At 39.1% G+C, this 12,249-nt stretch overlaps 1 protein-coding gene across 1 annotated transcript in view; it reads left to right on the top strand.

The window, feature by feature from the left end:
* Positions 1–12,249, top strand: part of btbd8 (BTB domain containing 8) — a 32,932-nt gene that overhangs the window by 1,505 nt on the left and 19,178 nt on the right. Inside the window, exons 2-9 of the mRNA XM_072439157.1 lie at positions 299–417; positions 6,374–6,553; positions 7,225–7,328; positions 7,574–7,688; positions 9,682–9,771; positions 10,578–10,658; positions 11,110–11,206; positions 11,855–11,943. Coding sequence (XP_072295258.1) covers positions 314–417; positions 6,374–6,553; positions 7,225–7,328; positions 7,574–7,688; positions 9,682–9,771; positions 10,578–10,658; positions 11,110–11,206; positions 11,855–11,943 — 860 coding nt within the window. The 5' untranslated portion in view covers positions 299–313. The remainder of the gene's footprint in view (positions 1–298; positions 418–6,373; positions 6,554–7,224; positions 7,329–7,573; positions 7,689–9,681; positions 9,772–10,577; positions 10,659–11,109; positions 11,207–11,854; positions 11,944–12,249) is intronic.

Below are 12,249 nucleotides of genomic sequence, written 5' to 3'. Positions count from 1 at the left end.
GTCACACTAAAGCTATTTATTTATTTTATACATTCTTAATAAGATACTGTAAATGCATGTTTTAGATATATTACTGGTGGAGTTTATTATACTTCTGGTTGTGGACAATCAATTTGTCAAACCAAACCAATTTATGTTGTGATGAGATTTGTGCATAAAAACTACATTGACCAAGATTCATGTCAGTGATATTGGATTTAATTTGAATGGCCTTTAAGTGATGGTTGTTTTGCTTTGTCTTTCTTTTCCTCCTCAATCCTCTTCTAATATTATTTCTTCTTATTTGTGTTTGTCTCAGAGACTATAAGAAACCATGCTCACCACAGAGGCAGCGAGAGAGTTCCAGGCCAAAGAGCGAAGGTTCAAAGAGCAGCTGAGGAGATGTCTTTCTTCAGCGCTGTCTGCAGATTTCCACAGGTGAAGTGTCTGACAGAAGCTCCCCAATGTACAGGATAAGCATTAGTCAGGGAAATGCTGTTAAACGTCAATAGCCAGAGTTCTCTAATTCTCATTCTGTAAGCGCGTTATGATGATGACTTTGGATTTTGAGATAATACACTAATATATTCCAATACAAAGCAGTTATTCATACTTGCCCTGACCGAGGAATTACACATACACAATACTTACAAATATGTTATGCTCAAAATTATTCTGAATGAATTGGCATTTCTTTCTTTTTCTTTACCTTTTTTCCAGGAACTTTGTATTGAATTGAAAGATAAGTAGATCATCATTTTACATTTTGTTCATCGTAAACCACAATATTGATCTCAAATGACTTTGTAATAGAGACTGATTTGACTTCTTGTTCAAAACTTCAGATCTGATAAGCCCCCCCTCTTCATCGTGGCATTTCAATGTATCGAGCACTGAAAAGCGCACTGAGCTTACGTCTGCACATAATGTCTGCCTGAACTCCTAGCGCCAGCAACCAAGCTGTCGCTCTTTCTTTTCCGCCTTTACTCTGAGGCCTGCAATCTTGTAGAAAACAGGAAGCAACGACTGTGGAAGTATAAGAAGTGTGGGCAGAGGAGGGTGAATGCTAAATATGGAGGTGCAGTGGAGGTTCTGGACCGCTAGATCTTGCGATCCAGAACCTCCACTGCACCTCCATATTTAGCATTCACCCTCCTCTGCCCACACTGGGCAATTATTTTCCACCGAGGGCCATATTCAAATCCAGGCAAGTAGCGGAAGGCCTGCCCGCCATCATTGGTGTGAATTATTATATATATTTTTAATTAAATATCAAATAAAATATAACTTTTCTGTCAAATAAAGGCTATTGAATCTATTATTTAATTCATTTCACGTCATCTTTATTAAAGATACAAGTGCAGACAGATGCCTACGGGCAAAAAAGAAAATCCCCCCCCCCCCCAATATTACTTCACATATTTGGCGGGCCGGATTATAAAGACAAACGGGCCATATGTGGCCCGCGGGCTGTAGTTTGCCCACCCCTGATCTAGTGTGACTACCTGTCCCACTTTTGGTTGTACTGTTCCGCCATTTGGGCTTCTGTCCCGTGTCCCGCCTTTCTACTGTGTCCCACCTCTTCATAGATTTTCCAAAGATGACAATTCAGACCACGTGCGCCGTCTGCGTGTCCAGAAGAAGGCTTTTAGCGCACATCCATGTGATAGATTGTATTATTACGTCATGAAAGGTAGAAAAGACTTTGGAGTGAACTTTGCATGCGGCAACACACACACACACACACACACACACAAGGGAGCGAAGCGTTAACCCGCCAAAAATATTATGGAGTTACAACATAATAATAATATTAGGCACTTAAGCACATTTCCTTCATAAGACTTGGTTTCAGAGGTTCAAATGATGAGAGAGCACTGAGGGGAGTGAATGGGAACAGGCGGGAGGGGCTAATAGACAGAGGGGAGGGACCAGTGCTCCTGGTGCAGAGGGTCCAGAGGTAGCCCTTGCATTAGGTCTGATAACAGATTTCCACATAAATTAAATAAATCTGTTATCCTTGAATCTATTAAACGGTTATGTTTTATACCATATTAGAGAATATTATGGAAAAGTATGAAAAACATTATAATTGTTCGTCTGAGTAAAAAAATCTATAATGTAATTATATATATGTATTATATATGTATCCCTCGTCTATTAAATTAGAATTCACTCTTTATCTTTATAGTGTAGACCTAGTGTAGGACTATACCCTATTAAAAGACAGTAGCATATGGTGTATATTTTATTTTAGGTGCGTTATTATCAGGTTGCATCTATCCCACACACATAAATATCAACAAAGATCTGCATTATTACTCAAAAAAGAGATCGAAAGACAAAGTCTAAGCAGCATAACCAACATAACTAGACACACGTCATCAATGCTCTAAAATGACTTGTACTATTCAGTGACCTTGTGGCTGCAGTGACTTCATTAAGCCACCAGTGGTCTCTATAAAGTCACATTCATGATAAATTGCTTTTCCTCCAGAAAGAATGCTTACTTGACTGTTTCCCTTACTGTCCAGGGCAGCTTCAGGGGATGACCTGTACTAACCAGCACATAAAAAGATCACCTTATCCCCTCCAACAAAAAAAGAATGGTGTTTATATCCTGTCTCATGCAACTACTAGCTCGTGGTCTTGTATTTGTGTCTTAAATCATGAGTTCTTCAATACAAAACTTCAACAGTAGCCTAACCTCCCAGCTCTTTAGTGCACATGGAAAACACAACGTGATGATATTGCACGTCACATGACATCTTATCAGTTCAGGCAGTCCAAAGTTTAGACATCACAGGCAGCGTTCAAACTCCTTTTGCCCTCTATAGCCTGGAGCTGAGCGCTTTTGGGTCACCAGGATTATCCACTGAGGCAGGAGCTAATGATAAGGAAGAGCCAACAAGTAGAAAATAGGTCATCAGATCCATTTGGCGCTGTAGATTTATCACTGTGTAGAATGTGGTTTACAGACCACTTTTCTTGTAGGTTGAACTATTTTTTTCCCTTGACAAATATTGTTACAGTATATTATGTTGTTGTTTTTTTAAGGTCCAGGTCATAGTTGTTATTTCGAAGAGTAATAATATTTGAGCAAAGCATGATACGCTAACCCTTACGCTAGCTGTTTTTATTTTATTTTATCTTTATTTTTCCCCTCCATTCCTTATTGGGAAATGAGAGGGTTTGTTTATAGGAGTTTTTGTTTAAAAGAGTTTTGTTTATAAGAGTTCTTCTATTAAGAGTGTTTTTTAAATTTCCTATAAGTTATATGTCCTTTTCCTCTGTATCTACCTGCGTTGCAACAATGAAATTTCCCCATGTGTGGACAATAAAGGAATAATCTTATCTTGTATATGAACAATTCAACTAATAAAAAAAAATCATATAACTCTCAGAACATGTTTGAGTTATAAAGTATAGGGGTTAACAGTGTATACAGTGCTTTGATATTCAATTAATGAGGAATATTTTCTTATTTTTTTGTTGTATGTTAAATTTATGGGTTAGACATGTTTTATTTATTTATAAAGCGATTTACTTGTAACACAAAATGCTTTACAGTGAATTAAAAAAAACAATCCCACATGGCCTCCTACACAGATGACTATGACCATACCATAGACGAGGGCTGTAATACTGGAAAGACTGGAAAGACTTCAATATATTAGTGATTAGTGTAGCCAGATGGATTTTCCAGCTTCCAGCCCGCCCAATTTAAAATGATGGTGGTTTATAAGTCTTTAAATGGTCTGGCTCCCTGTTATTTGCCGGAGTTATTGTCCCACCATGTTCCTGCTCGTACCATCCTGTCCTCCTTTCAGCTCCTCCCAGATGTGCCCAGGTCAAAGCTGAAGAGCAGAGGGAAGCAAGCTTTCTCTGTGTCTGCCTCTGCATGTTAGATCTGCTGAGATTCTAGAGCAGTTTAAATCTTTAAAAATGTACTCTGCCTCTCTGGCCTTCTAACATGAACTAAGCGTCATTATTTGTATTACCTTTATATGTAATTGTAATTGATTTAATTTTAAATAATGTATTTTATTGCACTTTTAAAGTTGTGAGTGTGCTATCGAAATACACTTTGACATTGACAATTGTTAGTGAAAATCTGCACAAAACCATCTGCAGCGTGAAATTGGGATAAAACTGGAGAATACATGCAGGAAATGGTCGAGAGCCGGATTCGAGCTCATGACGCTGCGGTCCGCTTCACATTACAAACATGTGTTCTCTCCACTCACTGCAGTTTTATGTTAAAAATGTCCCATCCACAACCCGGTAGGACACAACATACATGGAACATTATGAATTTAAACTGGACCATTATCTGGTCATTTTAATTAGGGATGTCCCGATCAGGTTTTTTTGGCCCCGATCCGATTCCGAGTCATCTGATTTTGAGAATCTGCCGATACCGAGTCCCGATCCGATGCTTTCGTAACACATTAAAAAAATGCACAAATGCAACATAAACAGGTTGTCAACAGTTTTAATTTAATTTTTTAACACTTTAACAGTGCACCTTTCTTTGAGGTAGCTTGAATAGGAAATAATAGTGCAAAATTTGAATTAAATAAAAATAGCAGCTCAACTTAAAATACCCAGCAGGCATGTAAACAAATAAGCAAAGTGTAAAAGTTTGTGATCCATTCATGCTTATACGGAGGTGAGAGACTTCTACTGCGGTTTTCATTTCTAATAATAAACTTCTCCCCGCCCAGTAATCTCCTAACCGTAGTACAGAGACTGAGCAGGCATATGACTCGTTTGCAGCACGATTTTATGTATCTACATGAACCTTGATGCAGAGAGCATACGGACCGGCAGCGGCAGACACACACGCACGCCCCAAAAACACAACGAAAAACACCAACACACTTTCCGATCAGTCAGTGCGTTTACATGCAAAGGAAAAAAACGAATTATTACTTTAATCCGATACAATCAGACATCTTCGTGTGCATGTAAACAGCTTTCTCCGATAGAAATCGGCGTTCAAAATCTCCGATTGAGACACCCAGAATATGCGATTGTGTAATCGGACTGAGACTAGACAAGTGTTACCAGTGTTACCCCTTTAAAAAAGAGAGGGGGCATTGTGGGTAACCGGAAGTGTGCTGCTGTTTTTCTGAGTGTGTTCTCGGCGCGCGTGTGGGTCTGCCGCCGCTGCTCCATACGCCCTGCATTCTGTTTCCTGAATCCCAAATAAAATTGTGTTGCAACGAGTATTATGCCTGCTCAGCCTCTGTACTACGGTTAGGAGTCTACTGGGCAGGGGAAGAAAGTAACACAAGGCTTGTGCGCATGACCCCGGATGTTGACGTATGACCCCGGGAATCAAAACCATACATGGAAGTCGGTCGCTTACAAGGAATAACACAACCGCATTCACTCACACTGCACTTTATCTGCACAATAACTAACGCAGACATTACATACGAGATGAACAAAGCTGTACGACTGCTGTTGTTCGAAAATGCTCATGATAGCTGTTTATATGAGACGCAAAAGGTCAACCGGAATGGGGGGTTGTATTAGTCCGCCGAAACGACGCATATTGCCACCTAGTGTTAGGAGAACGAGACGTTCTTGTCAGGAATTCGACTTTCTCGTCTGCCTCGTCTGCATGTATACTTGGACAAGGACAGAGCTTTTATTTATATATATATATTATATATATAATATATATATATATATATATATATATATATATATATATATATATATATATATAAAAAGAAAAAAAAATCCTTTGCATGTAAACGCACTAACTGATCGGGATGCAACATCTGATTTCAAGTCTGAAACAATGTGATCGGATCGACACATCCTTAATTATAATGAATAAAACCTTGTTAATAATGAAAACGGACTTCTTTATCAATCTAACGCATGAGACCCGTGTAAAAAGAGCTGCACCTACAGCTCACAGTGTCCCTGTCTTCCCCCAACACTGTGAGGCTCCATTGAAACTGTATCTGGGTAAAGGCTATAGTTCATTCACTAAGATGGTTTAACGCATGGTTCAAAGTGTTATTCTGTGCTCTCAGACTCTCTTTATCTGCCCTCGCTGCATAGATAGTCCTCTTTTTCATTGTTGGGCCCAATTAATGCAGTATTTCTCTTTCATCCAGTTTTTGTACATCTTCGTACAGCTCATCCGCTCTGTGTAAGGATGTATAAATGTTCTCATGTGTGGAAACATGTCTGTGCACGCTGCTGATAATCAAGTTAATTTCACATACAGTCAGAATATGTGATATAATATAATGAGAATAAGGTAATTTTTTTCTGAGGGGGAACAAAAGTAGCCCAACCAGGAAAACTACACAGGCCTATAACTAGCTATATTATTGTTGACCTAAATGTTGATGTTGTGTGCCCTTAGGCTGCTGCAGGAGGAGATGGAGGCTGATATTACTCTGTGCACGAGTGCTGGGTCTCTCAGGGCACACAGAGCCGTTCTTTTGGCCCGCGCGCCTTGTCTCCTGAAAGGACCGTCTCACAAAGATCCCACCACAGTCCACGTGCCAGGGCTCGAACTCGCAGGCCTTAAAGAACTCATCAGGTGAACATCAGGTTTCTCTGGTCACAGACAGAGCAAACCAATGAGCTTTAGCAGCCATTGTCATAACACAGAATGTGTGTAGTTCTACTGCTGGTTTGTATGTATGGAAATGTCAGAATGAAAGACTTGCTTTTTATTAAAATTAGGGTTGGGTTGCAATAATAGTTTACCAACTTTATTCAAAGGAATGAAGGATTAAATAAGCCTGCTCCGTTATGTGCTTCTTTTGAATTACTTATTGTTTGAGTTTTAGAATTTTACAATGATGGGTACATACAAGCATACATCAAACGTTTTCATCATCGTCATATTTTCCCATCAGTATAAACCCATAATATAACCCACCATAATTAAAAATATGTATGTTTAAAAAAGTGACAGGTGTGTGAACAGGCTGATGAGTTGTCAAGGAGGACAAAAAAAGTCAAATATAATATAATTGTATGGTGACATGGCATACTGTTTGTGACAGACTAGAAAGATGGTTTACAATATTTATTTTCACACATCACAGTTATAGTGAAACCTGATTAACTGAGGTTCAAATACTACAGGCCCTTGGACCACTGTCAGTATACATTTGAGAACCATTGGTTATTTTTAATGGCAGAATTTTCACATTTATAAAACCTATGAACAGTTGGTCTGAAATGAACTCCTCCTCCCCACAGACGCGTGTACACAGCAGAGCAGAGTATGCGCTCAGGGGAAATCCTCCCAGATGTGGAGCGGGCCGCCCCAGAGGTTACAGACTTTCACTGCTCCACTAACTCTGGTAATAACACTTTCACACTGTTTTCAATTGGTATTTTATAATTCACAACTGAAGTTAGTATACAGTTCTTGCAGGTCCTTTTATGTTGTATTAGAAAAAATACTTGCTCAATTGCACAAACACTTAAAGATGTTGCAAGATCAAATGTACAGTATAGGCACTGTAATCTACAAGCAAAATTTGTACTGGTTATCGAAATTTGTAAATAAATGTCTTAAAATACATGGATGTGGTTTTGTGTCCAGACTCTGGCCTGGAGCCAGCCTCAGGACTTGGGGCAGACCTGTTGTGTTTGTATCAGCGTGCAGAGCAGTGTGACATCACTATCCAGGTCTCCGAGCAGCTCTTCTCCTGCCACAGGTAATATCTATGGAATTAAAGCGGTGCCTAAGAACCTTCTGAATCCACTTAAATACAAAATCTGTCATATGTTTTTTGCCATATTATCCATCCCTGAACTGGATGTGACCAATACAGCAGCAGTAGACTTGTGGTTAGTTTGCTTGAACCAAGTTTCCATGGAGACAGAGTCCTCCTTTCAAGACCATGAAGTCCGCATCAGAGCAGAGCCTGGTCCTTGGTCTCTGCTGCATTGATGTGCACGACAGCCTCTTAGAGGAGGCTGCTGCTGCTGCTCCTTCTGCTTCTGCTGCTTTAGAGTGCCTTCCCCATGAAATATTGACTCACAATAATCTAATATTAGATCAGGGCAATAACGGCAATATCTAGATTTGATTTGTCAAGCTGGTACGTATGCACAATGCACAGCTTTTTATGCATTGTCTGATCACGCCTCAAAGATAATAAAGGCTGGCTAAAAATATCACTACCTGAACAGGGCTGCGAAAACTCCTGTACAGATCATGTGTTTGACTTGTGCCTCGGCATGATTGTGAGTTAAATGTCATCTTTTACCACTTGAATGTATGGCAGCTTTTGTAGTTCAAATATTTTAAATGATGGGCCACATGGGATTTTTGAAGAGAAATATTGGCAAATGCTTTGAAGGAGACATATTATGCTTAGATACTTAGTATTGATCTCTAACATTATCGTTTGACTTTTTATTCATTTTAAACAGCAATATTTATATTTGTAATAAATATATATATTTTATAATGATATATAGCTATATATAGATGTATATCTATATATCTATATATCTATACACGTTCTTCACGCCGGTGTCCGCGCCGTGCGTTCTTCACGCCGTTGTCAACAGTAAGAGGCTTTTCAGCGTGTCGGACGACCTCTTCTTACAATGTCTAACTTTTCTTGAAAAGTTTGTCTTGAGAAAGGTGTTATAATTATATCCTCGACCAAATCGATATATATTTTCCTCCTTCCGCCGTTGTAGGTTGAAAAAACTGCTTAGTAGTACACGGATTAATGTGTCTGTCTGTGTCTGCAGTTTCCTCATTCAGAGTTTCTGAGGTTTTGCATAGCCCCACCCATAGGACCTGCTTCTCAATATTGGTGATCCAATCAAAAGACGTGCACGTGATGCACCTGCTAGCTGGCTCCTGTGTAACAGCTGCAGACGTACAATAGCCAACTCTGAAGCTGATAGGTTGACACATAATTTTCATTTCCATTCACTTTAAGCTACAAGCACCCTCACTGTTGAGTCTGAAGGCCTCGGCAGATTTTAGACCCTTGACAACACATGATGGCTGAATATGATTGGATAAAGATCTAACATAAAGACCAGCCCTCCAAATCTCAACCTGGGGTACAACAGTGCAACCAAGAGGAAAGCCGCGAAATGAAGAGTACAACTCTTACTCTGGGGAATAATGTAATAAATATTTGTGGGAAAATATATATATTTTAAAATTATATTCTGATTATGTTTAGGCTAGCAGAGAAGGCCTTGCTTGCCCTGACGGCCCACCACTGGAAGAAAATAAATAAATATATTTTTAAAAATCTGCGACAAGTTGGCCACTGTCCAGGGTGTACCCCGCCTAAGGCCCGAAGTCACTGGGATAGGCTCCAGTCACCCGCGACCTCGAAAGGGAACAAGCGAAAAAAAAAGGATGGATATAAAAAAAAAAAAAATATATATATATATATATATCAAATGTATAAGTAATGTATAATTTTGTATGACACTGTATTTTTGTATTTAACAATTGTATTGGCCATTGTGTTTTCCAACTGATGAAAGAAATAAGTGCCAGAATTGCACCTATAATTATCCCCTCTCTGATGATACTGACACCACATTTTAAAAAACAACAATTATTCTCTCTAAAAACATGTTTTTTCTAAGCCCCCTTCAGTCTGCACTTAGACTCAACAGGAACTTGATGTTCAGTCTTGTTTTGAAGTATCTGTTGTGTGTTTTTAGGGCAGTTCTGTGTGCACGGTCCCAGTACTTCCGGGCCATGCTGAGTGGAAGCTGGATGGAGAGCTCCAGACACTGCATCACTCTGCAGGGGTAAGCACCAAAGAGAGGGGCAAATTGTGATATGTTCAGCATTAATATACATAACCATAAAACAGAGTTAACTGACTGCTGCACCAATTTTGTAATAAAACTCTGCACACAATTTAGGCATATTATGACCTCAGCAAATTACAAACCATGTTAGTAAGGATTAAACAACAAGGAGAGTGTAACACTGTTTTAATGCAAAACGCAGAGTTTAGAACACACTGGAGTGCAGCTTCCATCACAGTCAGGGTCGGTGTGCTCTTCAGGTGGAGACTCTTGCCTTGACTGGTTATTCAGAATTCAGCTGTTTAATAAATCAGTGCAGTTTAGTGACCAACAAATGAAAGTCTGTAGATATTTTAGACGAGTTACATTCCTCTGAATCTGCCTTTGGTAAGATGTTAAAATAAAATTGTATTAATTTAATTTTCAGTTCAGTTATTTATTTAGCCATTTATATATGTTTATATTCTGCTCAAAACTCAAAAAGAAAAGGTATATGTATAAAAACTTTATACACACACATTTTGTCAATAGATGGCGAGAATACAGATAAGACAAGATTCAGTCCACAGTAATATTAATAGTACTTCCTAATACAAGTATCACATAACATGTCTTCCGGGGCTCGTGGAAACTACATAAAAATATTTTGGAGAGAGCTTTTTATTACATGTATCACTTTTTAATATACATTTTTCTTGTCTAACACTGCCATTCATATTTTGGCTCATCGTGAGATTAATGTTGCTTCCCAAGTCAAAATGCATAACTTATTCTTTGATACAAGTATGCCTGTTTTTGTCTAGTTTGGGCCCGGAAGAGATGGAAGTCCTGCTACAGTTTATGTATGGGGCTATTGTGGATTTACCATCAGGAGCCAGTGCCAGGTAAAAAGAAAGAGTTGAAATCTCATGAAATGAGTGTATAACATACGATTAGGTTCATTAGGGCCTCACGTTTTAATAGTCTTTTGGATTTCTTATAGTCAGACCTTTATTTTACTGTTTTGGCTGCACTCTTCCTCAGACGTGTCACTGTAGTTACTGTGACGATATACAAAAGACTGTAAATCGAGATTACCTGGGATACAGTTCTGAAGAAGTCTGACTGAGGAAGTCATCCTGTTGCTCCAAGTAGGAAGACCGCTCCAAAACCTGTTTTAAATGAGCTGACTAGACACGTCACAGTAACAACAGTGACATTTCTGAAGAACTCCAGAGTGCAGCCAAAGTATCTCTATGTACAACACAAAAATACAGGTCTGACTATAAGAAATCCAAAAGACTGTATGTAAAATGTGTATAACAACTGAGGCTCTTCTCTTTTCTTTGTCCTCAGTCAGGTGGTGCTGGCGGCAGACATGCTGGGTTTGGATGGTCTCAAAGATGTGGTAGAGATGGTTCTGATCAGAGACTACTGCCGTTTCTTTCCCAAGGTCAGACAAACCTAATGTGTTCTCCCTGTGTCTGGGTGGGTTTCTTCTGGGCAGTGCCGTTTCTCCCATATAATAGGTAAAATCCTCCAGCATAGGCAGTCCTGCATGGCAAGGACCTTCCCAAGATCTGGAGATGGGTCTCCTGCTCCTGAGCAGAAGCTCCAGCCTCATTGAGGGAGGGGTCAAATGCAGAGGACAAATTTCCCAATGGAAACAATAAATGCTAATCTAAACTATGCACTGCCCCCACCAAATAAAATGATAATGTATGTTGTGATGTTGGATGTCAGAAGTTATGTTTACCTAAAGGTCACATATCATGCAAAATCGACTTTTCAGAGCTTTTAACCTTCTTCAGTGTGAAAGTTGCATACAGTGTCATGTCAGATATATAGCAAAATAAATCACTTTTAATCTTATAACATATATTGTCAGTAAATCACTGCATTCTTTACTACCTCTTTATCCAGCATTCTTTCGTTCCATCACTGGTGACCATAGCTCAGAACAGTGCTGTACAAACCTTGCTTTCATGAATACCATGCAAATAGTCAGTAACACGTTTTATTTTTTTTTTTTAACTCTGTGAATGTCTGACTGAACATTTGACTCATTTGTCTTATGATCTCTATACTGTCTCTGTGGCAGCCGAGTGATGGGGTCCAGAAGGGTGTCCTCGAGTGCCTGTGCCTCACTCATGCCTTAGGCCTTCACAGCCTCAACCTGCAGTGCAAGAGGTAAGAGCGCACATATATTCATGTGCAATTCATGTGCAATTACTGTCGTGACACATATTCATGTGCAATTACTGTCGTGATCACATGCAATGGTATTTATTTATTTATTTATTTTTATCTTTATTATTTTTCCCCTCCATCCCTTTTTGGGAAATGGGAGGTTTTGTCTATAGGAGTTTTTGTTTATAAGAGATCTTCTATTGAGAGTGTTTTTCAAATCTACTATAAGTTATCTGTTCTTTTCCTCTGTATCTACCTGCGTTGCAACAATGAAATTTCCCCATGTGTGGACAATAAAGGATTATC

Source organism: Eucyclogobius newberryi, unplaced genomic scaffold, assembly GCF_026437365.1.
Source record: "Eucyclogobius newberryi isolate DKJ021-1_F unplaced genomic scaffold, fEucNew1.0.hap1 SCAF_9, whole genome shotgun sequence".
NCBI classification, from domain to species: Eukaryota; Metazoa; Chordata; class Actinopteri; order Gobiiformes; family Gobiidae; genus Eucyclogobius; species Eucyclogobius newberryi.
The sequence above is the reverse complement of the archived record's forward strand: the minus strand, read 5'-3'. Positions and strand labels throughout refer to the sequence as shown.